General features: G+C 40.8%; 1 protein-coding gene across 1 annotated transcript in view; it reads right to left on the bottom strand.

Moving 5' to 3' along the window:
- Positions 1 to 23,539, bottom strand: part of BCL2L13 (BCL2 like 13) — a 43,236-nt gene extending 19,697 nt beyond the window's left edge. Inside the window, exons 1-5 of the mRNA XM_075505194.1 lie at positions 23,306 to 23,539; positions 17,500 to 17,689; positions 7,698 to 7,808; positions 6,573 to 6,729; positions 3,136 to 3,205 (exon numbers count right to left, since the gene is read on the bottom strand). Coding sequence (XP_075361309.1) covers positions 3,136 to 3,205; positions 6,573 to 6,729; positions 7,698 to 7,808; positions 17,500 to 17,620 — 459 coding nt within the window. The 5' untranslated portion in view covers positions 17,621 to 17,689; positions 23,306 to 23,539. The remainder of the gene's footprint in view (positions 1 to 3,135; positions 3,206 to 6,572; positions 6,730 to 7,697; positions 7,809 to 17,499; positions 17,690 to 23,305) is intronic.
- Positions 23,540 to 25,306: the final 1,767 nt, after the last annotated feature.

Genomic DNA, 25,306 nt, shown 5'->3' with positions numbered 1-25,306 from the left:
GGTTTTGGCTGGGACAGAGTTAATTTTCTTCATATTAGCTAGTATGGGGCCATGTTTTGGATCTGTGCTCAAAGCAGTGTTGATAACACAGGGATGTTTTAGTTATTGCTGAGCAGTGCTGACACAGAGTCAAGGCCTTTTCTGCTTCTCACCCCACCCCACCAGCGGGTAGGCTGGGGGTGCACAAGAAGTTGAGAGGGGACACAGCTGGGACAGCTGACCCCAACTGACCAAAGGGATATCCCATACCATATGGCGTCATGCTCAGCATATAAAGCTGGGGGAAGAAGAAGGAAGGGGGGATGTTCGGAGTGATGGCGTTTGTCTTCCCAAGTAACCATTACGCATGATGGAGCCCTGCTTTCCTGGAGATGGCTGAACACCTGCCTGCCCATGGGAAGTAGTGAATCAATTCCTTGTTTTGCTTTGCTAGCATGCATGGCTTTTGCTTTACCTACTAAACTGTCTTTATCTCAACCTCCGAGTTTTCCCACTTTTACCCTTCCAATTCTCTCCCCATCCCACCAGGGGGGAGTGAGCGAGTGGCTGTATGGGGCTTAGTTGCCAGCTGGGGTTAAACCACGACAATTTAGAAGTATTTTCTTTCTGCTCACGCTTGTATAATGAATAGGTTCTTTGAAAACTGGTATGACTGAAAACGACACCTTCCTAACTGTAAACCAGACAGATCAAGCCTTTGTCCACATTCAACCTCCAACCAGCTAGCCAGCTAGGTAATCCAGTACCTCCCAGAAGTATATGCTTACCTGTATGCCATGTTTCTCTTACACATAACATCAAGGAAGATTTGCAAAGACTACTCTGAGCCTGCTTTGTGCCACTGGGCCTTTAAGTGATCATTGTGGCTGAGTGCATCACATTCAATGTATTGAAGAGGTGGGGCTTTTATATATACATACATATAATAATACATACCTACAACAGCAAAGGCTCAGAAATTTAAAGTGAGATTTTGTATACTAGTTCATAGGCTACTGAAAGCAAGAAGAGCATCTTGCTGTGCAAGATGCCACTACGGAGCACAACAGATACAGCTTACGTGTAACTGAAAACACATTTCATCTACTAGCTTCAGTTGTTTTATTTCTTCTAGTCTGGATCAAACCACAAGCCTTGATCACACAAAATGCTGTCTGTGGAGAGGCATTTCCACATTTTTATCCCTTTGACCATCTGCCACAGCTCCTGTGCATCTTCAGTTTCTGCTCCACCCAAGAAACTATAGGATATGTAACGGCCATGAGCATGTAACAGGGAGTGACATATTATTCTCTTTGGCTAGCTCAGCTAGTTGTATGTTTTCTTATTACTTAGTCATAAAAGGGAGTAAGCTTCAGTTCTCCCGATAGAGTCAATTTAAATATACATCCTTCAGATTTTCACAAACTTGAGGCCAGCACAGCCTCATTTTGCTGCTGTATGCCTGCTAATTAGACCTAAAGCTATGTCTATTTATAGCTACTTTTTAAAACTATTTTTCTAACAGCTTCTTCTTTAGAGTGAAAATTAAGCTAGGCTGAGGTTGGAGGAAAGATATCTAGATCTCTTCTGTTATAAAATACAATTCTGACTAAGATGATGAAGGAATTTAAAAGGAAATGAAACCAACACAAATGTATTCCATCTCCTCAAAACAAGTATTATTAAAGGAACTGCTAGGCATTCCTGAAGCATCAAGCTACCACGAAAAGAATACAAACAGATGCTGTATTATTCTACAGAATTTCCATTCTGGTTTGCTTGTGGACTGTAAGTTTTATAGCAACAAATGTTACGGGTAAGCAAAAATGATGACAAAGACATCTTCTGGATGGTATTCTCAATCACAAAATCCACTAGCCACAGGGGCTGCACAAATGTAGCAGCAATTAAGGCTGAATCATAAACCCGCCAAATACAGCTGATCTGTCTACCCAGGACTGTATCTTCAAGAGGCGTGTACCAATAGCATACGGAGATGCAGTAGGCAACTGACAAGCTCCATCCACCTCCTCCCTTGCCAGCTGAGCCACAATGACTGGTTCTATGCTTGTTTTTAGTTTTCACCAACTGAAAAGTAAAATGTGCTAGCTTAAGCCACCTTCTTGATAATCAGATTTCATGGCTGTTTAAACTAAAATGCTATGAATCACAAGATGATAAACTGAAAGCGCACACACACCAATTAAAACTACTGGAGCCATGGGCAGTAACTTGTCAAGCAATGTTTAATAAACTGCTTTAAAAGTGCCCACACCCTTGGTTAGATGATCAGTTTCTGAAGTAAGCAGGGAAATCCAGTTAAGGAAAAGTATTTATGGGAAAAAAAAAAAGTAAAGAGGGAGAAAATATTTCTTGTTCCATTTTAAATTTAAGACTAAATTTTAACACTCAGTTTGTGATTAAATTTGCAAATAGTTATTTCATTCTTTCATTCTTTTTCTGATGCCCACTGAACCCATCAGAGAATGATTAAGATGATGAATTTGAATGATAATGAAAGATGAATCTGGGAAGAGTAATTCTACTCATTCTACATTAAAATTATTATAAGCTGGTTCATTTACAGATTTGCACATTGTTTTAAAAAGAAGCTTCATATCATTTGAGATAACTTCTCCTGAAATCAGGTAGGTACACCATCCTTATGTTTTCTGAACAATTTAAATATTGTGGAGATACTATCAGTTTTTATTTTCACCATGTTTAGTGCTGTTTTTTACATATATTTTGACCTGAGATGGGAGCGAAGAAACAGTAGAGAACTATTATGAATACATCTGTCTCAGATTTCATTACAAAACTGCTAAAGAAATAAATCTCTCTTGGGAATTTAAAAATGTTTAATGATTATTTTTAAAAATATATGTCAAGCAACAACTCTTAACTTTTCATTTTACTATAATAAAGGAAGATTGACCTAATACTTCCATTAGATAACTCCTGGCTAAATTATCTAAAAACTATATATTATGTCCACATCTACCATTCTGAAAGTGAAAGTTATTTCATACTAAAACCAAGTGAGTTCTTTTTATCCTTGGTCCTCTGTGAAGCCTAACTGTACCTAGTAAAAACACTATGGACATCAAATAGATGTGAGAGATATCAAAGTGAAAGTCACTTATTTGGTACCTTGTTCCATCCACTGGCATGAGCAGCTGTCTCTTGTGTGCGCTCTCGATATTCTTGATATGTCACTGGCCTGCAGAAGTTAAACCAACACTGAAAGTTATAAAAGGAAACAAAAGAACAAGAATAAAATAAAATTATCAGTTTCCAGAGAACAAAATATTTTCACATGTATTACAGCAAATAATATTCAAGAGCTAACAAGTCTCGTGTTTCAGGACATAAAACACCAGCACCAGAGACAGTCTGGAAGGCATCCACCTTCTCCCAGTTACAGAATTTCATATAATTGGTTAAGTGAATTTCATAATAATTTGATACTCTACAACTTAAAGGACATTAGATAAGTAGGTTCTCTGATATGCTACCAAAATTTCTAAGCTCTTGCATATAATTTTTTATAATCTGAGACTTTAAAGATAAAAAATTCCACTAAGAAATTCACATGTGAGATAGAGGTCAATGCAGAGTAAAATTTTTATAAACAATATAGGCTATGAACCAACACAGGCTGCTTGACTGCATTGTTACAGTTGAAGCCTTTATTTGCAAGAAACAGCACTTTTGATCACAAAACTCCCTTTGTATTCAGTAGATACCTCTATTTTAGATTCATCGCATCTCTACTTCTCTGAATTGGGATGATGAAATTCCCCTCTTCCATACTCTTTCCTCCAAGATCATATAGTGTCTTAGAGTCAGTAACAATAAAGACTTTCTGCCAAGTGACAGCAGAAGATGTACTGCTTCAAAAGCAGTTGTCCTAAGCCAGATCATGACAAAAGGCAAGTTCAGACTTTAGTTTAAGGGAAATAGTGGTAACTGGTATTGGACAGAAGACTGCTTATTGAACTCCAAGAATCTCTGAACTCCTTGAATCTCCAAGAATCTGTCATGATCTAACAGCCTACTGTACCATAACATACTTGTTTATATGCATATAACAGGACAGGAAAATATAAGCAAAATAAATAAGTATTGCATCAAATAGCACTACTGTAGCAAACATGGGTAAAAAAACATAGTTAAAGCACACTGGGGAAAACATAATTTGGGTTTGTCATTTTAAGTGCATTCTCTTAACTTCCTTAGTACATTAGTTCCTTTAAAACACAAATCCAAATGAATCAGTGGGATGAGAAGAGCAACAACGGCTGCAGGAAGAATATTATCAAGAGATTAAACAGTAGCTCTAGTTTGCCTTATAAAAAGGCATGCATGCCAACGTGTTTTCACAGGCATTCCAGACTTTATATGTATGTATGTATGTATGCATATAAATAAAAAAAATACTGAGAATGCAAATATTTTCCCATAGAAAACACAAGAAGCCTAGAATATCAGGCTACTAACAAGCTAGAACCACCTTATTTACAAAGATGTCATCTCAGGAACTCTCCAGAAAGAATCAAAGTAGAGTGCACCAGTTATGACCTCTCCATGTCAGACAGTCAGCCAATTATCTACAACCTTTAAGACATTTAAACTTAAAATGCTGTTATTTCAATTTACCATTTTAGACACACAAAAAGGATGGGTTCCAAGGCTTACTGCTAATTGTCCGACTTGTTGCCAGTCTGTTTTTTTAGTGTGTACTGAGGTATTTATCAAAACCTCAGTTCTTCAGAAGATAATAAGTACAAGTTTTTAAGGCCACATGGGGCAAATGCCTGGCTTGTAAAGGCAGATAAGCTTCTGCCATTTTGGGAGGAACACACTAGAGTATCTTTTGCCACTTAACGAGAAACTTGTACCCCACATACTCTTTTCTGTGGGTAAATAATTGTTGGTTTACACAATACTGAACTTACTTTTTGACCTTATAAAAACTGCATATAGAAGCAGACAGTATATATATATATTAGTTTCTGAAAGTTAAATGGTGAGTTGACAGAGTGTACTTTTCCCTTGGATGACTCATGGAAAAAGAGACAACCATCTTCATCTGTCTGGTCGGATATTACATGGCCCTTTGCTGTGAAATCCAGGTCAGAGTCATAGAATCATAGGATGGTTTGGGTTAGAACAGACCTTTAAAGATTATGGGCAGGGACATCTTTCACTACATCAGGTTGCCCAAAGCCCCATCCTACCTGACTTTGAACAGTTGGTTTTAAATTATATTGGTCATAAAAAGTCAACCCTTAGTTGTTGACTAGGGAGCCAGTTAAGGAATAGATGGGCTAGTTAAGGAATCACAGAATGGTTGAAGTTGGAAGGCACCACTGGAGAACATCCTGTCCAACATCCCTGCTCAAGCAGGGTCTCCTACAGCAGGCTTCCCAGGACCATGCCCAGAGAGCTTTTGAATATCTCCAAGGACTGAGACTCCACAACCCCTCTGGGCAACCTGTGCCAGTGCTCAGTCACCCTCACAGTAAAAAGGTGTTTCCTGATGTTCAGATGGAATGGCTTCCAAATTCATAATCTTCCAGAAGTCTGCCATAAAGGGTATTACCTTCATGAGGGCATGAGATGCCTCTCCAATGCAGGTATGGAAGGCTTGAACCCCATGCATCAGAAAGTTTACACTAGGCACTGATATTTAAGCTTCCAGTACCTTGTTCAAACAGCTCATGAACAGCTGCGCAAACTCTGAAAGAGTAGTACTAGAGATTCTCAGCTTCTTTTGAGCCATATTATTTAAACCAATCCACAAAACAGGCTCAGATAGCTATTTGCTAATGCTGCCTTCACAACTGCATTTATGTAACTGTCTCTAAAATAGCACCTTCCAACTCCAGCTCTCTACAAATACATTTTGGAGGTCACTCAGAACAGACAGAAGTAGTTCATGTGGATCCATTAAAATCAGGCTGGTAATTTATAATAGAAAAACAAGCAACCACAACAATTTTACCAATTTGCAAAAGACATTAATCAAGATACTAGCATGCCAAATACAATGTGCTATTTAAACAGTAAGCTTAAACTGGCAGGACAGCTCTTAGGGCACCAAGGTTAGCCCAGGGACTCACATTTGCTTCAGATGTGTGCCTGAATGGTGATCATAAAGCATCTAACTACTGACCTTTCAGGGAAACTCTCCCACTCATCTTGAGCCAGACTACAAACAAACCTTCAGCTCTACTCTTAACTGTAAGGTAAAAGAAGTTAATCTGGCTACACCCCAGCATTCATGAAATTGGCAATGGCAACTGGCAGCTGCTAGTTTTACCAGCAACTCAAACTACCTGAACTAGTCTCAGAAGTTCAATGATAAAAGCTTAGAAAAATTTTAGAACTTAGATTACTGCAAAGAGCAAATACCACAAAGAAGTATTCGCACATTACAACACAAAACAAAAACACAGCCAGATAAAGGAACATTGAAAAAGAAAGAAATGGAATACAAAATGTATTCCCATCTTTAGCATTTCAGCAGCAGTCACAATGCAAAAGGAAACACCTTCCCTTTGAAAAAGCAAATGGAAACTCACTTGCTAAGCAAGCTCTGCAGTGCTTTGTGCAGATGTTCTTTCAATTCCTGGGACACTTTCTCCCCTAAATGAGCCAGGCAGTCTTCTATTGAGCTCTCTGGATTGGCAGGACTGAACACTGGGGAGGTGTGGCAGTCAAATCCTGTAGTGGTAAATGCTGAGAGAAAAAAGTATACAAAATAAAATAAAAGAGATTCATATAAGAACATCAACAGTCTCAGATTTCTTATCTCATCAGTTAGCACAGTTTACATAAGGGACGAAGAAATCACAACTCTATAGTCAAAACATGCTATGAACAAATTGGAGTAAAACAAGTATGGTCCAAATATATTCTGGAAGTGGTACTTACAAGCCGTAGATGACTTTAAGCTACATTTCCCCTCCAGCTCTTATTTCACAACTGCATCCTAACCAGCAAGTTAGCTGAATGTGCAACTATTCTCAATTTTAAGCTGATGCCAACCCTGATGGAGCAGCAGGAGAGCCTCTTCTCCATGGTAAAATTTGCCCACACATGGATATATCTGCAGCAGTACTAGAGTATCATTTATTAAAACAATATTTTGTCCATATAACCTTTTTCTTCTCAGTTTAAAACTTCTAAGAAAGGTCTGTATGAATGAATGTAAACAGATCTAGACCCTTTCTACTTCAGATTTCCAATTTGCAACACACATGCAAAGCAAAGATTGTTTCCAAATCATCCCTTACTGGGAGTCCTATAAAAGCCACACCTATAGGTCGAAGCATGTCACAAAAAATAAACCTGGTGGAAGTGAGAAATCAGATGGTTTAAGTCCACACTCCCCTGAATGTTAGCCGCTGAGGAATGATTTCACTTCTGTCATCAACTGGAGCAGCTTAAGGGCTGCTTACATTTCATTATTTATAGTAGCCTATTAAATGTCATTCAATTGTTTGCTTTGGCTAGACTCCACTGCTCCAAATGGTAACGTTTAACTATTTTACTTCATGTGACAATGTGTAGAAATCTTGTGGGGGGAGGAGGGTAAAGAGATTCAATGTGTCCAAAAATCTCTTTAACTAGAGTACCTGTTACAAATTAACCACCATTACAGGGCATAGAGATTATGGATTGAAATGGGAAAATCTGAAGAGCACCTTCCAAGATTTCTTCATCAAGATGTTTTAGCTCCTCCTCGATTTCTATTTTAATCTTCTCCAAAGCCTCCTTCTCCGAAGCATGTTGTGCCATAAGCTGTTGTTGAGTCCCTAAAAGAAACCAGAGAAATTACTCAAATGTAGTATTTCAAATAAGGTAGATAATGGAACATGATATTGAAATATTAACTATAAAGGAATTCAAGGTGAAAGTTCTATTTCAGACAGCAACATAAAAAGTATGATCCCTTAAGGGCACTTATTACAAAAGTTTTATTATATGAACCCAGAAACACATAAACTTCCAAGCCTATTCAAGATAGAATAGGTGCTTTAAATATGAATATATATTTATAAAAAAATTAGAACTGTAAAGCCACAAACAGAATACGTAACAGCTTTAAAAACAAACTTATCTTAAATTTAAGACCAAAATCAAACCAAGGCACATAAACAACCAGTCATTAAAACTAATACACTCATTATCAAACTACACCAAAACAAAGCAGACATAGGCATAAGCTTCATTTTTAGTAGCAAAATATAAAACTGATATAGATGCCTGCAAAATCTATAAACATACTCAGATCAACTATGTAATGACATCAATGAAGAGTCCCAAAATCTATTAACTGTGCATCATTTTGTTGTTCATGAGTAGTCTACAGGCCACAATGAAATAATTTAAGACCAGGGTCACAAGTAACAATAGAAGCAAAGGACCCCACAATTGTCAGTCAATTGTCAATTCTCATCTCCTAATCAAGTCATTTAGGAATTTGAAATGGCTGCATATCCCCGGAAGAACACATGCTGTGGTTTGGGATCACAAATACATATTCCATGTGCTGACTCTAGATATTTGGGAACAAGTTGTTTCAGCCGTATCATTCAGGATTACACAGACTCTCAATCATCTTTATTATTATGCTGTAGCAAAAGAGAGGCACAAAACTGTTTCCAAACAAGTCAAGGTATTTAAAACATTTGAATCTTTAAGGAACTGCCTGCTGAATGTCAACCTTTCCAATATAAGGCCATATGGCAAGGTAACTACTCAAGTAACTGCTTTATGGGATAGGTACTAATGGAAAGACTAGATGTCTGGGACAGAGTTCCAGCCCAAAACTCCTGCTATTTAGCTGCTTTTTCTTTGGGTTTGCTCATCTTTATTTCTTCCATCCGCTTTCAAGCATGTCTTCAAATTTCATTCTTAAAGCACACTGCAAAAACTGTTCCATTAAGTGCTGTCTTATTTTCACCAAACATCACTGAATCAACAGCCTACCACTTTCTTTCAATTCCTTAAAATGTCCTACTTGGAGATAAAATGGATCTCTGTTATATCCACACGAATATAAAAGTGAATTTTGTATCAACTTACTCCTGAAATAAATAAACAAGCAAGTAAAATTGACCACAAAACTTCCCTTTGCTAAGTAATCCCCCTTCCAGCCATTTCCTTCCCCAAGTTTTGGGTCAATTATCAGTCCAGATTAGCCCTGCACTCTGCTACTTTCAACAATATCAGTGACTGGGTTACCCAAAACACATTTTCTTAGCTCTGTTACTTCTAAATATTCCTTAGAATTTGGGGGGGGGGGGGGGGGGGGGAACTTCATGTTCTCTCATGCCCATGATTTAAACACCATCTGCTGGCCAACCTTCTGATAATGTTGCCTCTGTCCACTGTTTCTTACTCATGTACCCAAATACTGATGACTCTTCAACCTATCTCACCCTCTCTGCACCTACACCAACTGCCTACAGCTCTACCTGGGCATCCAGACATCGTCCCACTCTACAGATGATCTTCACTCAGTTGAAGAAAATAAAAAGGGAAAGAATTTGTATCTGTAATGGTGGTATCATCTGACTTCATTTCTTTGTTGTCACTTATATTTCACATCCAAATCTTCAGGTTAAGTCCTGCAACACCCAGTGTAGCTTTCTGGCATCTCTTTCTTCATTCCTGTTTTGACGACACTAAATCATAATTTGGTGGTCTTATGAATGACTATTTTCTTCGGTTCATCTCTATTTAAATCTGCTAAAACTCACTTAAAGTGTTGTATCGCCTTCCCTTTTCCTCCATAATGGACACACAACATCACTAGTTTTCATACTAGAGCGTGTGAAAACTATAAAAGCAACAATACCAGTTAACACACACAAATGTGTAGTGAAGTACACTGTGCATTTTCTGTATTTAAAAAAACACTAGACAATAAGCTTGCAAGGTCTCCTATATTTGAAAATAAGTTAAAAATCCACAGAATCAACCCACTGAATGTGTGCCAATGCTTAAAAACTCAGCGCTCAATAGATACGCGAGACAAAAATCTTCTAAACCAATGTACAAGTCAGTGTAAAATGTTTACATTTATTTATGTGAACAGTTTAAAGGAACAACAGATAGTCAGTTTAATTCCATTTTACTTAACCACACAGATCATCATCACCATGTTCAGAACAACTTTATTTAGCTTCTTAAATCTCTTCTCAAACAGTCTCTCTTTTCCACTCTGAACAATAAATTCCAGAGAGGAGCAAACTGTTCCTCCTTTTGGTTAATGAACAGACACTCACTAATGCCTTGTCAGTCCCTTTAAGGTCGCCTCTTTGAATGACCGAACCACTGCTGCACAGTCAAGCGCAACAAGTATACACAAGTACCAACTCTTATTTTAACCTGTGCTTCACCCTGTACGTGGAAGGGATGAGGGTATTCAGAAGAGCACCCATTCTCATGGGACTAATGTGATGATGATCACACATGACAAGCTGTCATACTTCATAATAAGTCACCCAGAAAATGGAAGGAAGAGAAATTCCATTGCTGTCAGTGTACAAAAGAGCTGTTTAGATAATCAGTGCTGCAGTCAATGGTTTCCATCTCGTAACACCCACAACTTTGCAGCAGCTGCTGATTCCAATAGCACCTGACTATTCAGTCGTGCCAAAACATCAAAAACCTACCCCTCGCGGACCAGTGACTTTGCACTGTTTATTCCCCTAATTATCAATGGACTTCAGCTTTCTGCATCTCCTGTATGTTGACCCCTACCAACAAAAATTGCACCCAATGTTGGAGAACAGTGTATTCCAACAGCAAAGGTCCTAAGAGAGCAGTATCTTTTTCTCCTTCCAAGTCAGTTTGCAAATAGGTAGAATAAAACAGTAAAAATAGCTTCTAGTAGATGGGAACATATTTTCATTGTTTAATAATGCAAACGGTCACACCAGAAATGGTACTTGTAAGATCCATAAACACTGAATGCTTTCCTGTGCTGAAAAAATGGGTTTGCCTATTACGAGCTTTTGGTAAACCAACTCTGAAAGGCCTTTTCCCAACCCAAGACGCAGCAAACTTCTGTTACACAGTCTGACACGAAGAAGTTAGTGCATTGCACTTTCTATTTACAGAATAAATGTTCCCTTTTGCACAAATGTGCTCGTTAAGATTTTGTTTTTCAGGTATTTTTGGAGGTAACCTGCAAAGTAGGGGAAAATGTATCCTAAAAGTCCATCAAGCACCGCATCACTGACAATCAGACAGTGTTATGACTACTAAATAAATTTAATACTTCAGTAAAACTCCACCGATAAGGCCATTCCAGAAGTTTAGTAACAATACAAGATTAACCTGTTCCCCAGGTTTGATCCTAGGAGGAGAAGGGATGGGAAGTCATTCATCAGAGCTAGAGAGCCTGCACATCTGATCATCCTACAGTGTTTGTGTCAAACTATGGCTAACAAGAGACAACAGTGACTATAAGGAGAGACTGAAAAGTTGAAAGTTGTTATGCCTTTTTAGTTCAACTGCATGCAGGGTAATGAAAAAGAAAGCCATTGATGTCACAGATTGCTCCTGATTTTTTTTCCTTTCATGCTTGTAATTTTAATTTACCAATATCTCTGTTTTCAAGTTCTCCTAGGTCTCTATGTTAACTTCTGTACAGTCAACTGACTTAGAAATTTACTTTCAGCATCATTCTAGTATTTCTTTAACATCTCAGACTTTTTAAAACAATGAGAGCGTCTAAAATTTCTGTAAGCACTGAGAAGTGAAAAAAAAAATGTACAAAATCTCGTTATAAATATATTCATCTGTTTCCTTTAATGAAAAGTATATGCATTACCCCAGCAAACTCCAGAACAGACTGTACATACATAGATGTAGCCCTTGATTTGAGAAATGTTTAAAAGAAGCTCTTTATAAACCATAAGAAGGCTCAGCTTAAAAGAAACTAAAAAAGTCCAAAATATTAAGAACCAAAAAGAGACAAGACATTGCCAACTAGCAGTCAATTCTTTTTGTGGGCAAAGAGGAGGCTTAATTAAGTGGGAATTCATATTCCTGGAGGGACCACATCTTACTTCTCAAAGTCACACCCCAAAAACTCCTTTCCATTGCCTCAGTTCAGGAAATAGCTCCCTCATTACCACGAGCCGGATCGGTCTGACCTACAATGTGTACCTTTTCAGCCTGTGACTTTTCAGCCAACATAGGTATGTTTTGCCCTAAGAGGAAAGTTTCTAAGGAATGAGTTATTCATCTAAGCTAAAACCACCTCAAAAACTCCTTCATTTCCTACAGACCAACGGTAGGTACTATGAAGGGTAAGTGAAGATACAGGGATGGAGTACAAAGAAAACCAAGATATTCTGCAACAGCCAGTCCAAGTGTCACCTGATGACAGAAAATCTTGCAACAACAGGTATCCAACCCGTGTCGGTCAAAAACATATAAAGGAGGTACTGCTGTTAGATTTGGGATGGCCACTAAGGAGCCTTGAGCTCACCCACAGTGCATGAAACCTGACCATCTCTGCCTATCTATCTATACATGTGTTTCCTGAGGTGTAACAGAGTTCACTTCTAACTGAAGCAAGTGAACAAATAAACTTAAAACCCATTTCTCCCAGTAACTTACTTCAACACTGCTCAGCTGTAAGAAATGTGTGTGGGAAACCACTAAAATGCCTTGATCACTGACTATATACAGCACTGCATACAGTAATTCCAAAACAGATAATAAATGGTCAAAAGAACATTGTGCACAATAATTGGATTAAAGTACTGTGGATAGCATGCATCTCAGGGAAACTGTAAAACTGTCAAAACCTTGTTCACCTCTTGAGTAATCTATGCCACCATGCAGTAGTGGCATTGATTATAAATCTTCTAGACGCTATGTGAGCTAAGGGATTATTTAAGATTTCTCATTCTGTCAAGGAAAACACAGAAAAACTACTTTCCTTCAGAATCTTTGTCATAGCCACAGGGTCATGGGAGGGGGTCAAACCATGGGGAAGTAGACTAAAAAACAGAAATACACTAAAAGTTACTCCTTGATGAAACACAGAGAAGCATTTATAATACCAATATATTGAATCACAAAAACAAAGTACTTTGACTCCCTTAGAAAGTAAGTAGTACTAACAACTACAGTAGACTGAAAGCTTCTATAATGAGAGTGAACATCAGGGGGAAAAATGTAGAAGTGTTTTCCAATACTTGATATTTATTTTCTGTGTATGAACCAGTAGTTATAGATACTACAGGAGTTCTGAAAAAATACTGAAGCATCTCTCCACAATCTAATGAACTGATAACTGAGAGCTTCCACACATTTTAAATAATTGTACTCATCTCTTGCCTCAAACCACAGGAATTTACGCAGATAATATCTTACCGTGTGTGTTTTACCAGATTTATCTGAGCAATTTCTATTATTCACCTACCTGAAAACCTACCAAAAGGTAACAGAATTTACTGCTAATGGACTTTGCTTTAAATAAACTGAAGTGAGTGCTATGCAGAATCACTATTCTGCCAAAACTGTAATAGGAGTAATCTCTCAAACTATTGCCCAGTTAAGTTTGCTGGATTTTCCTCTGGAGACACTGAAATCCACTACAGAATACTACACTGAAATCCACTACAGAATACTATAGAGCTGTAATGTTAAAAGATTGGTTTATCCAATAAAACTGTCTTTTCTTCAAAAGCCTGGAATACTGCGGATGGTTCTCTCTTCAGTCCCTGCACTGAAGAGAAGCTATCTAAATAAAAATTTCAAAGTAGTAATCAGATGTTGACTTAGATAGGCCTTCTTTGCTTGAAGCCAGAAGTGTTTCTAGCTCTTGTAATTGAAGCCATCTTTCTTGCAACAAAATCAAGACCAACCGAGAGATCCAAAAGGAAATACAGTGAGGTAATTTTCTATGTAATTTGTCTGAGTTTTCTCTTCACTAAATAAAATCCCTCTGAAAACCATCGGTCTTGTAAAGCATATTATGTTGCAAAAAATGAGAAGTTTTAACTTGAAATCTAACAAACATCTTAGAGATTTACTCTTATCTGATTTTTTGGAACAAAAAAACATACATGAGAAAAAGAACTCTCTAGTATGAAATGCAGGAAAGCACAGGTTTATGGGAGATGACTGTAGGAGAAAAGGGAAGAGAATGGACAAAAGCACTCAATTTCTCCTACCAGTTCTAGCAGAGATAAAATAGTACTGCTCCTGTTGGGAAAGATCCTGTTGGGAAAGATTGGTTTTTTGACCCATCAGATACATTCTCTAGTTTAACTGGAGTGTTGAAACTTCACTGAAATCTGGGAGACTGCTGTAGAAGAAGACTCAAGGGAGGTACAGAAATACTAACGACACCTCGTGTGCCTTATTTCCCCATGTTCTGTATACATGCAATGGAAAGAGAGCAGATCCTCCAGCAGGTGACACAAGCTGGCTGTAATTAGGATCCTGCTCTGAACCGCCCTCTGGAAGAGTCACTCACTCTCCCATACCGAAGGAGACGAAAGAGGTTAATGTTACCAGGGCAAACTAAAACTCACCTTTCTGGATACTCCCCTTATATTGTAACATGATGCAGAAATCAGACAAAGAGTAAGGACTTGCTTGGATCCAAGAAAAATATATGAAGGGAAAGTACCATATACCAGAGTCAATACCTCATATGAATGAAACACATAAAAGAGAGAAGTGTTCTGCAACTAAAATAGAAACAGGCAATAGCCAAACATCATTGCTTCAATTGTTTCCCATGAAAGGTCTGTCAGCACAATAACCAAATTAAAGCTAAATAAGATGAAGTGACAGGTACTTTGTATCAGAATCCTCTCAATTCATAAATCAACAGCATTCAGCCATAGAGAATAGAAAGACTACTGACCCACGTTTTAAAGTACCACAAAAATCATCAATGAAAGGAACTTTTCATTGTCAAGAATGAAATACCAAGTCAAGATATTGCATCAACGGTTGATGATAGCACTTGAAAAACACACTGACAAGCACGGTGTAATGTCATACTGTTATTATCCCTCATATGTCTTCATTACCAAAAACCAGAAGTTTCCTCCTCATGATGGGATTCTACACAACAGTTATTCATTCTCATTTACTGGCTTTCACATCTCCTTTGTTCTAACCAGGTTTCTCAGACCACGCTTATTACTGTAATACCCAGCCACCTTCCAGCAGTGCATTATGCAGTGCAGGTAATATCCATTATGGGCTGCTGTTTCTCTCACTGTGTCCCTAGGGGAGAATATAGAGCATATAGAGCAGAGTGCTTTGGTACAGCTCTCTGCAAGTAGGCATCAGCCACGTGCCAGACAACAAGGAGATACAGACGGTATATATAAACTATCTAATATTCAAAGAAGATGCATACAGTACTTCAAAATAAACACACGGCTGTTACCACACATACCCTGGGAGTGCAGCTGAAACAACTGTTCAATTACAAGCAATGAGAGAAGAAGTAGGAGAAAGGATTTTTAAAAAGTAACTGTCAGACAAATGAAAGCTGTTGGAAGCATGGAAAGCAGAAAAGCACGAGGAAAAGTGAGTTAGGAAATAACAAAACAAATCCTGAAGCAGAAGGATAAAGTGTTTGCACTTAGGTCAGTAACAGCCTGAAGTCCATCCAAGGCACTACAAAACAGAGTGAGAAACAACATGGCAGATTAAAAGTAAGGGAAAATTATTTTATCCAGAGGCTTTGGTCAGAAAGCAGTAAAAACACTGAAAGAGAGACCTAATTACAGTGAAAGATGACCAGGAGAGGAGAAGCTGTGGTCACTGTCTGGTTTTGGGAGTGAGGGTGGGGGAAATGTAGGAGAATTTCCTGTTTAGAAGGGAAGGTTTAGAGCAACAAGGATAAAAGAACAGATTTGGAAAGTATAAATGCTTTAGAGTATTTTAATAGCAAATCTAACTACAGCCTGCTGTCACACAAGTTAACATATCTAAATAATATCTGAAAAGTAGACTCAACAGTTATCTTTACTCAGGAGCTTAAAAGTCCTCTCAACTGACTACAAAATTTTTACTTAAACATTTGTAGCTTCCTCTTTATAAAGTTTTAATATTGCTCTTTAATTCAAATATTTCTTAGAGGTTTCAGTAATAAGTTGAAAGGTTTCCCCTCAATTTGCAAATATTTCATAGGTAACTACAGACAAATTATTAAAAAAAAGCTTTAAGACTAACAGTTTCCTTTCTGAATCTTGCATTTACAGAACAAAGCAGACTCTTCCACATTGTAGCTTCATATGTACTCAATACATTTCCAGTTATAGCCCAGTTATCCCAGATGGGATATTCAGAATGAGATGTTATTGCTAAAATAAGCACATTTTCCAACAAAGGGTTTTATGAAACAGCATCTTGGCACTAAGGTGCCCCTCCTTTCATGGACCACAGATGCAGTCAAAGTGGAAGTAATAGATATACCTTAAACACACTAAGATTAATTTTATAAATGATATATAATATAACCAGCATATGCTATATGCTTTAGTGCCAAACTGATAAAATAATTTCTGTCATAACTTTGATGCCATCTTTTCTTTTCAGGAATTTCTCACTTCATGACAGGTAAGTTCAGTACATGACAGAGTATGCATTCTTAAATGCTTGTTCAAAAACAAAAAAGATTCTGAAGACTGTCTTTTTTTTTTAATACGCCTTTCATCAGAATAGGTTCTGAATCACAGGAACTAGTAGTGACTGAAACGTCACTAAGAAGTGACAAGCGACCAAAACAATCTTGACAAATAACATTGTTTAAGTGCTTGCCACCACAAAATAAAGAAAGTTTTACTACCTAGGTTTATGTGAAACACAAGCTATCAAACTTCTTTTATTCTGCCTCTTATTTATTTATTTAACCTCCTATATGCATAAACCTGTTCTGGAAGAAACATCTGACTCTATCTGACTCCATGCAGTCCTTGACTTCTTAAAAATAAACAAATAAATAGATGCAGCATAGGCCAGGTTAAGCCTCACATCTCTACACTACCACTGACTGACAACAACAGAAGCATTAACATAATAGGGCAAAACTATTTAGCACATGAGATTGCTCAAGTCATTGCTCTGAGTTTATGCCAGTAAACACTACCTCACCCCTACTTACTTCCACTTGCCTCCCAAAAAAAGCAAGCATGGGCTCAAATTCTCAAGGTGGCTCAACAAAGATAATATATATCCATTCCTCCTAACCTCAAGACAACTACTAAAACCACTTGTTTGCTTCATAAACACCAATTGGCCCTGGCATAGCTCAAATTAAAACAGTAATCTAAACACAAACAGCTTTGTTTCCATCAGCATCTCTTCCCATTATTTTAAATGAATAAAATAAGATGCATTACACTAAACATCAGGCGAATATTCCGCATCCATGCACTAACAGCTGAAGAACTAATTGCAAATACAGTTGCATATGTAAATAGGTACAGATGCATATGCAAATATTACCTTGACTTGAAGGAGGAGGATGCTCCTGTGGCTTCTCTTGTGATAGAAGTCCCAGGTAGCTGAGAACTACATATTTTGTTTCATAGTGAAATCCTACAGGCACAGCAGTAGAGGACGCCATCGGGTTGGCTTGCAATGCGGCAGTGCTCTTATGGGGCACGTAGGGTTTTCTCTGGGTAACTGAGGAAGACTGTAAGGAAAGAATAGAGTGTTTTGTTTGTTTTTTTATAAGGCTGCAACAGGTCATGAACTCATACATAACAAGGAATTATGTAACAATCGTGAAGTAATATCCAGGTTTTTGCCCTGATATCCTATGCGTTCTGATTTTAATAAGAACCGTGCAGAGTAAAACCAACTGCCCTCCAGTCCAGCGCCCTGCCTGCTTGCTGCCAGCAGCAGCATTTCTCACTCCTGCTTGGCATACGTACTCTCACATTAAAGCAGAATGAACAGTTCCTCACCATGTGTCTGCCTCCTAATGCCTCCCAACTCAACCACACACAAAAATACATATGCAAAGAGGTTTTGAGGGATTCTGAAGACTTAGTTAACTACAATTTGAGGTAAAAAAAGACAGGTTCTGAGGAGTCTTTCTTCCCCTAATACTCTGATGAGTATTTTCCAAATTCTCTGCTTTCTCAGATTCTCTGTTATGATGCTTAAACATTTTAATGCAGAAAAAGTGACCACAATTGCCTCAAATTCATTTTACTGTTCCAACAGCAATAGAACACATATGGTCAACAGAGGAAATTCCACATTCATTGTAGGGACTGGAAGAACAGATGGTTGTGTGTCCTGGATTCCTCACCCAGACATTAATACTTATAAAACAGAAATCCACACCTAACAGCAACATCTGGCCAAAGAACTTCCCTGTTTTACTTTGTTTTGTCACTTTTTTCAAACATCCAAATAAGAAGTTTTTCCAACAGTTAAAAACTAAAGTAGAGAGAAATTTAAAACAGCCATGAAGGACAAGGGGAAAAAAAATATTTCAGAAGGCAACATGGAAGTGGGGAAAAAGCCATACAACAGATTGAAAGGAAGCTTCAGATTAATCAACAACATTCAGCTTTTTATATTAGGAACAGTCTGGATGACTACTTCCAACGCACAAACTACTTGATGAATCAAATAACAATATTTAGGGCTTTAAGATAAACTCTCAAAATTAAGCTTTCCATCACTTCAAAGAGTCATTCCCAAACAAGCAGTAGTCCACTCTTGGCCATCAGAGTGGATTTCTAACTGAAAGGCATGCAGAAAAGTTCATGCTACAGAACAGCTACTTAATAGATACCGAAGGAGCCAGACAATTTACTAGTGTGAGAGCACAGTTACATTTAGAAGAAATATTTAAACTAAGTTTAAAGCTTAAAGGAGTTTGAATGAGAAAAATGCTATCTACACGCAACAGGAGTTGAAGCATCTCAAGAGGGTTCCTGATGACATTGGAAACTCCTTGAGACTGAGAGCGGCAACTAGGTTCCCAAACCAAAGCACAATCTGCAAATGAAGCCTCAAGAATAAGAATAGTAATAATAAACAGAGCAAAAGAAAAGTATCAATCTGTCTAGCTATGCAAGATGTCTGAGCTAACTCCTAATCCCCCTCCTCTCTGGAAAGGAATTCAGATTAATAGCAGTACAACTGGTTACTGAGGATAAACAGAACTACAACTGTGCTGTGGCATGGTTACTGTGTGAGTAGGTAGCTTAGCAAAGAAAAAATTATCCATCAAACTAAAAGCTGCAAAAGAAAAAGAGTTGGTGTAAAATTGGCTAAGCATTTTTTCGTTAATCTTTAGCAACTCTCGTTTCTGAAACTCATTCAGTACTGAAAACAGGAGAGGACTCTTTCATGAAGACTACGCTCTGGAAGCTCTGCCTCTTGCCATGTATTTCAAAATGCCTGAAATCCTTTACCAGAAAGATTCGGTTGAGTCTTTGCTATGGCTTGAACCTAAGTAGAGATTTATATAGGAAGGAACCAATGTCGAAACTTTGAGCCAACACTCATTCCTCTTCCCTTGGAGCACTAAAATCCTACATTTATGTTGCCTCTTCCACCCCAGAGTGCTCTACAGGCAACGTATCATGCTTCAGAAACATAAGAAATTATAGCAGAGGATAAGCACAGCTTTTGCACAATACAGTTACCCTTAATCCACTTCCATAAACTGAGATGTTCATAAAGCAGGGAGATTCGGAAAAAATAACTGCTCAGAAGACTTTAGGATCCTTTAACAATAGATCTGCTCTTCAGACCAGATCTCCAGATGCCATCACCACATCACACGTTCACATCACCAGGTGTGAAAGATGCCATTCACCAAAAAGCAAAAGCTCCCCAGCAAGTTTCAGTTCTGGTTTGTTCAGTAGAGATCCACAGTCCTGAAACCAACACACTTCTCGCAACGCCTACACAGTGAATGGGAGCCCTTCCAGACAACCTGATCTGTCCTGAAAGATCAGTCTGACGGATGGTCCAGAGACATCCAGACACTCTGCTGTGGATCAAAGAACAAGTCTGAATATATAACAAAGATTACTCTTCAAAATATAATTCCAAATCAACGCAGAAAATGAAAGAAAAAAAAATGTCGATCAAAACAAGCATGAGACTCCATACCAGCACAGTGATCCACGTGCAACAGTGAGGCCTAATTCACAAAAATTTCAGCATGCTTAGCTCAGCACCTCTGGAGGGAGGAGGGGGGGGAAAAAAAAGAGAGAGAATCAGACCACAGCTTATTTAAATAGTGGTTAATGTTTTCCTGGGAAAATAATTAAGAAGAAAAAAAGCTTTGGATGAAAAACAGTAATCACTTTGGTCGATATATTCTGAGAGGTAGTTTTACGCTGAAATGAGAAGAGAGACTTAAGAACTTGAATGGAAGAAATATCTTCAGCTTCACATAAAAGAATGTCAGACTGGAAATGCACTTCAGAATCACTGGCCCTCCTTTGAGAGAAGCCCACAGCACAGCAACTGAATTACTCATTTTGAATTGTGAATGACTGTTTTTGTTTATAAAAAGAAATAGAGAAATATTGACTCAGATACTGTAAATATCTCAGAAAAGGCCATTTTTCAGGAATGAGTGGGATTAAAAAAGGACATGCAAGCTTGAGAGACCAGATCAGAGGAAGGAGATCTTTCCACTACAGGAGCAAAATGAGAGTCCAGAAACTGTTTAAGAAAATAAGACAAAGGCTTGTATGGGAGATGTAATGGAGCAGAGGAAATAAGGCACTATACAGAACATGTAAGCCTCAAAGCAAGGGCAAGAGGGTTACTTCTGGTGTAACAGATTCACTGCAAGAATACTGTCTCTTAAAAAGCTAAAGAGATCAAAATTATTATCAATTAATCCCTACAAAAATTTTCACTCTTCTCAGTTCCTGCACCCTTGGGAGAATAAAGGCTACACCTGTTGAAGCTTACTTAGCTTGCTACTCCTCCGACCCTGCTGTCACTTGTTTCAGTGTGGGCTGAGCTGCTCAACTGACCTGAGAACAGGAGTTCCAGTCAGACTGACATTTCCTCATGCAGTCTGTCACATCCTAATCCACAGAAGAGTTATACGTTAGATAACGGGCAACACAAGCCTACCAACGAACACAGTGAATATAATCCCCTAGCAATGAGACTCTGCTACGTTTTAGTCCTTACCTGCAAAATCCTAGCGTGCATCAAGCTACATTTACTGTGCATCAGTCAAAAGACAAAATGCAACAGCATTATGATACTGCCTGTAAGAACAGTGCCCCAGCTGCCACCAGGATCTACTGCACATCTATTCGACTGTTGCAGGTCAGACTTGCCTTTTGCATTTAGAGCTGTAGCCTTATAAAGTATTTTGCTGCATATTTATCAACAAAACAGTAGGTGACCAATATCGCTACCAATTTCTAATGCACTAAAAACACAGGTCCAGAAACAACAGCGCAGTCACAGATTGCCTTCCTCTTACAAATAACACTGCCACCATGACCGTAGTTAAGTCCCACTTGAAAACAGAGTCAATTTAGGGCTGGATGCAGTTCCCAGCTACAGCCCAGGTTACCAGGCCTCACTTAACAGCTACAAACTTAATCGTCCTAGACCACCACGCTAGCAGAATACTTCCTGCTGCTGGAGAATTATTTCAAAGCAGGCGTGGTCTCAGTCAGCAAGTGTTCACCCAAGCACGGACAGGGAGATTTAGCGAGGCAACAAAATGGTAGCACCGGAGTTCAAATCATTGTTAGGGCAGTGTGCCACTGATATATTCACAGGTTTGGGTCATCCTCCTGATAGCAATCTCTGCAACAGGTAACCACTCTCAGTTCACTCTGATCTACAGCCTTACATTTATATGGTGCTCTTTATCCAAACGCACTGAATTTCAAGGAGTTGCAGTCTACAAAACCACACCCCATATCAACAAGATGGAAAATATTCAAGTACTCTGCAACTGTACCAGAAGTCTTGTGTGGGGAGTTTGGATGAGACTTGCATGTGTGGACTAGTTTAAGCTTGCAGCAGTTCATCTCTGAAAACACTTCACACAACAGGTAGGACGTTCCAAAGCGCCCGATCGTGATCAAGTTGGAAGATAAATTCTTCAGAGTACTTTTCCAGGAATATACGATGGTATGACTAGGAGATTGTTTTTAATAAACTGAGAACTACTGAGTTCAAACATGTCAGTTCTACTGGAAATGAATCAATATTGCATCTATTACTGATCCACTAGTGGCACTTAACAGATAGAAATACTGGAAAATATGACAGTCGTTTATCTGGGCAGTGGTTTTAGTTGACCTTAGAGGGAAATGTAATTAAGTGAACATTCTAGGCAAATGGTTTAATTTTTCTTTTAGGAAGGAAAACAAAAACTACACGAGTTAGCTACCATAAAGGTTTTCAGTCCTTTCCAGCTTTAAGCCGTCTTATCACAACATTAAGTCATTACAAACCCAGCTTTCGCTAACGAGTTTTCATTCACTTTCTCTTTTAATTTGCCGAGCTCTATTTGGATTTGAGAGTGAACAAGAGGACAGGCAGGGAAGGCAGCAGCCCTGGGCTCGCTGTAAGTTTCAACAGCGCCAGACGAACTCAGAGCCGGAGCGGACGAGCAGCCTGCGAGAGCGCAGCGTAAGCTACTCAGTTACTACGGCGATGAATGAGATATTTATATCTGGGCAGAAACGGCAAGGAGCAAAAAGCCGGGATGAGTCAGCCGGCGGGGTCCGCGCGGGAGCCACAGCCTACGCGCTACAGCGGCAGGTGCGGGCAGGCAGGCCGCAGCCCCTGCAGCGGAGGAGCCGCCGGCTCTCCTTGCCACCGCCCTTCAGGAGCTGCCGGCGGGCGGAGGGGGCACAGCCCCTTCTCACACACCGCGGGACCCGGCCACCAGCTCCAGGGCGGGACCCGCCCCACAGCCCGCCGCCGGCCCTCGGGGCTGCCCCGGGCGCGGCGGGACGCGTCCTTCAGCCGCAGTCGCGGCGGGGGCGGCGGTGGGGGGGGGGGGCAACGGCCGCCGAGGGGCGTGGCCCCGCTGCGCTCCGCCCCCGCGGGGAAGTTCTGCGGACACCGACCCCGCGGAGAGCGGCCGCCTCCCCCCTCCCCTCACAGACAACCCGGGCGGGGGGAAAGAGGCGCGCGCGCGGCCGCCGAGCTGCCCAACGGCCGCGCCGTCCTCGTGCCCGCTCCCCCCCGCCCCCCCCCGGCTCCCGGCCGGCGGGGGCGCGAGCGGAAAATAAGTAAATAAATAAATAACTAGCCCGCCCGCCCGCTCCCACCCCTTCCTCACCTGCGAGCGCCGCGGGGCGCGGAGGGAGGAGGATGAGGGGGGGGCGGGCAGGCCGGGCGAGGAGCGGCGCCGCTCCGGGTCGGTCCGCCGGGGGTGGTGGGCGCGCGCGCGCGCGCGCGCGAGGCAGTGCGAGCTCTGCCCTAATTTGCCGCCGCCGCCGCCATGATGGAGGGGCGGGGAGGAGGAGACGGCGGAGGGGGAGTCACGTCACGGCAGTTTGTGTCGCGCGTCACAGGCCCGCGCCGCGGGGCAGGGCCCAGCAGGACGCCTCTCCCGCCACGTGACTTCGCGAGGGGGCGGGAAAAGGCGGGGAGGCGCGACCGGCGCTTCCGGCTCGGCAGCGGCCGCGGGCGGCCCCGCCCGGCGCCGGAGGGCGAGGAGGGGAGGGGAGAAGCCCCTCTCCGAGGCGGGCACCGGCGTGTGCGGGTTTCCCGCGGCCAAAGGCACGCGTACCAAAGGAAAAGGCAAGCGAAGGATTCGCGCGTATTAACCCCTTCGCCTTTTCCTCACAGATTGTGAGGAAAATAACGGATGGCAGTTAGTTTCCGCGGCCCTAATCCAGTTCACACGACTGTAGGTGTGGGCTGGCTGGGTCAGTCTCAAAGAGAAAGCCGCCCCTAAGGCTGAATACAGTTCCAGCTGTTTCGATATTACTTAGATTCTGAATGAAATAAATGTTCCCAAGCTCCAAAACACAAGTTTTCTCCCTGCGCTGTAACAATTGTAATATGAGGGGAAAAAAAAGACATACAAATTTTTACAATACGCTTTTTCACATTGAAAAAAGGGTACAGGAAAAATTAAGGAAATAGAAACGAGCCAGGAAGAAGCACGGATATGACAAATACCACATTTGGCACTGATTTGTAAGGGACAGTTCTATTTTTTTCCAGTAAATGTACCTGCAGAATGGAAACAGAAGCTTCCTGCCAGCTAGAATAAACACTGTTACAGGTTATGAAGATTGCTTTAAATTTGGCACGAAGAAAACAATGGCAGCAGTAACAGAACTGAAGAATCAGCACATCATTTGAAAATGGTCCTGCACATTTCGAGGTCACAAAATGACAGAAGATAATAATAATAATAATGCTGCTTTGAATCCCCACCACGTATTCCTACAATGAAATGCTGGTGCCATAATTGCTAATCATAAAAGTACAACCAGCCTGAGGGGCCCATCACAAGGCTTCCCGTCAGCCGCTTCCACCCGACAGCCTGACCTCCAGCCTCCCTTCCCCTCGGCCAGCTGCTTCCTGCCTCCTGCTTTTCTCTTCCTGCTCCTTAATGCTACCCCGCATCTCAGGTGCGGGTAAAGAAGCCAGTTTCCTCTCTCCTTGCCAGTCCAGACCTGGTAAAACTGTGAGATGTTATAAATAGCATTTCACAGCTTTATACAATTGACAGCTGAAAGTGACCTTGAGATATCAAAGCTTCCTATGATGGGAAGCCCAAAGCATTGCCAAAAGAAATCTACTTTAGGGCCTTATAAGCAAGTTTCTCTCCGTGTTCAATTTCTCTCTGCTACGAGTTAAACACATTACAGCGTTTCTTGCAAGTAGCTCTGCTCTTTTTGAAACTGAACACGGTATTCCCACCAACGCCGTAAAAGCACTGCGCGCAAGGGAAAGATTACTTCACCTCCTGCACGCAGCGCCCCTGAACTCCTAGGCTGAACTCTGACGTCCAAGCCTGTCCCCCCCAAGGCTTGCCACCTGCGCGCCGGGAGAGCCGGGCGGACCCGGCTGCCTCACTCCGGCTCGGCTTCAGGGGCAGCTGCCGCCTCTGCTGCCGGAGGGAGACGCGAAGGAAGCCCCTCACGCCGGCCGGCCGCGCCGGGGCTCTCCCCCGGCAGGGAAGGCGGCGCGGCCCCCTCCTCCAGTCACGACAGGCGCTAAAGGCAGGAGCCCTCCCCGACCACAAGATGGCAGTCTGTCGCGCGCAAGGACCCACCCCCATGACGCTAGCCAGAGCTCAGGTTTCTATTGGCCCGGAGGAGCA

Source organism: Mycteria americana, chromosome 1 (assembly GCF_035582795.1).
Source record: "Mycteria americana isolate JAX WOST 10 ecotype Jacksonville Zoo and Gardens chromosome 1, USCA_MyAme_1.0, whole genome shotgun sequence".
In the NCBI taxonomy this organism is placed as follows: Eukaryota; Metazoa; Chordata; class Aves; order Ciconiiformes; family Ciconiidae; genus Mycteria; species Mycteria americana.
This window is presented reverse-complemented; position numbering and strand designations above follow the sequence as displayed.